This window comes from Antrostomus carolinensis, unplaced genomic scaffold (genome assembly GCF_000700745.2).
Source record: "Antrostomus carolinensis isolate BGI_N321 unplaced genomic scaffold, ASM70074v2 Scaffold16002, whole genome shotgun sequence".
Classification (NCBI taxonomy): Eukaryota; Metazoa; Chordata; class Aves; order Caprimulgiformes; family Caprimulgidae; genus Antrostomus; species Antrostomus carolinensis.
The window spans coordinates 1-2052 of NW_010301723.1; the positions used below are offsets into that span (position 1 = coordinate 1).

At 53.8% G+C, this 2052-nt stretch overlaps 1 protein-coding gene across 1 annotated transcript; it reads right to left on the minus strand.

Annotated features, from left to right (window-relative positions):
- Positions 1-654: 654 nt before the first annotated feature.
- NHLH1 (nescient helix-loop-helix 1) lies at positions 655-1047 on the minus strand. Its single transcript, XM_010163576.1, has one exon. The coding sequence runs from the start codon at positions 1045-1047 to the stop codon at positions 655-657; it is 393 nt and encodes a 130-aa protein (XP_010161878.1).
- Between the last annotated feature and the right edge of the window lie 1005 nt (positions 1048-2052).

Consider the following 2052-nt stretch of genomic DNA (forward strand, 5'->3'; position numbering starts at 1 on the left):
TGGAGGGGCTTGGAGAGACCAGGTATGGAACAGAGGGGGCTTGGAGAGACCCTGGGTGCAGCTCCAGCCTGGCAGGGGAGCCGGGCACCTCGTGGGCAGCACAATGAGCCAGCACCTCTCTCTGCTCCGGCTCGAGGACAACCTGGTGCCATCATCCCTGGAGAGGGTGGCTGGGTCCTGCACGGTGCTTTGTGCTTCCTTCTGGGGTGGGAAAAACTGTGGTGGACAGATGGACAGATGGATGGACGGACGGATGTGGGCTTAGGATCTCAGAGGCAGCATCAGCAGAATGAGCAGCAGAAGGACAGACAGAAGTTGGGAGCGTTCAGGGCCAGCACAGGCTTCAGGCAGCAGATCCAGCAGGACAGACAGACAGACAGTTGATGGACCCAACATCCAAAAGACAGACAGACGGACGTGGGCTTGGGGAAAAGGTTCAGAGAGGTGGGGGAGAGGGCAGACAACTGAGGGCTTGGTCCTTTTGAACAGATGGATGAACGCAGGCACAGCATTTTGGATGCCCAACATCAGGTCATAGATGGACAGACGGACTTGAGCTCTTGGCTCAGACGCTCAGCACAAGTTCAGGTAGAAGACGTAGCAGACAGACAGACAGACAGACAGACATGGACGGATGAGAGGAACTTGGGTGACTCAAACATCCAGCACATGGTTCAGGTAGGAGATATAGCAGATGGCCAAGCGTAAGATCTCAATCTTGGAGAGCTTCTTGTCTGGTGGCAGCGTGGGCAGCAGCTTCCTCAGCTCGGCGAAGGCCATGTTGAAGGCTTCAACACGGATACGTTCCCTGGTGGCGTGGGCTGTCCGGTATTTCGCTGTGGCACGGCGCCGACGGCGACGTTCTTCTCGACTCAAGTGCTGGAGATCTTTCTTCACACTCTCACCTTGGGATTGAGAACATAACCCAACACCACCCGTGTCTTCGGCGTTACCAGCGCGGCCACCGCCGCAATCGCTGAAGATGGATTCGGATTCGGAGTGTGTCGGGGGTAAATCGATCTCTGTCTGGTCTGAATTGAGCATCATCTTTGAAGATGGATGGATGGATGGACAATGAGGTGGATGCTTCAAGAGATTGTGGTACTTCAGGAGGACAGGTTGACCTGGACACGATGGAGAAGTAAAATCGCTCTGGTTTCTCTCAGGTTATGAGTGATGGGATGAGAGGAAATGGCCTCAAGTTGTACCAGGAGAGGTTCTGAGGATGAATTTCTTCACTGAAAAGGTTCTTGGGCAGTGGAACGGGTCTAGGGAGGTGGTTGAGTCACCATCCCTGGGTAGATGAGCTGCTCAGAGATCTGGTTGAGCAGTGGACAGGTACAGTTGGACTCGATGATCTCAAAGATCTTTTCCAACCAAACGATTTTATGAGTCTATGAAAGAGAAGGTCTCCAGATCACAGCAAAGCCCTGGTTATTCTCCTCCTCTTCCTCCTCATCACACACAATCTCCTGGAGGGAATTGCTAAATTCTCCGTTTCCCTTGGAAAACTCGGTGGGAAAGTGACAGTTTTGGCAATAAATAATATAAAAAAGATGGCAGGATGCATAGAAATGAGAGAAATCAAAGAAATCAATCAAGATCTTCTTGATGTGGCCAGGACAGGACTCGGTTTTGGAGCTGTCAGGTGTCAGAGTTGAACTTCTTCCTCCTGCTCTGGAAACCAGAAGCACAAGGGACTGTGAGCACCGCTCGGCTCCCGGTAAACACGAGACGTCACCGGAGAGAACGGCTGTTCCCTCCACCTGCCCTGCGGCATCGATCCCAACCGGAGCAGAGGGACAACCTGTCCCCTTGTCCCACCTTCTGTCTCCTCATCCCACCTTCTGTCTGACCTTGGCTCACGCTCCAGGTCCCCCCACCCTCCACTCCATCAACCCCCCTCAAGTCCTGAGCAGTGGAGAGGGAATCTCTGAGGTGGCTTTAGGAGAAGGTAGAAGCTGTTTCTCCCGGTTCTCCGGGGGGATGACAGGTGGTGGATGAGCAAAGGGGGGGGGAAAAAACCAGACTGCAGGGGTGAGGGGAAGCAGG

What these genes read in the sequence shown, in the direction of transcription:
- NHLH1 (XM_010163576.1), bottom strand. Translation starts at nt 1,047, where the DNA reads ATGATGCTCAATTCAGACCAGACAGAGATCGATTTACCCCCGACACAC.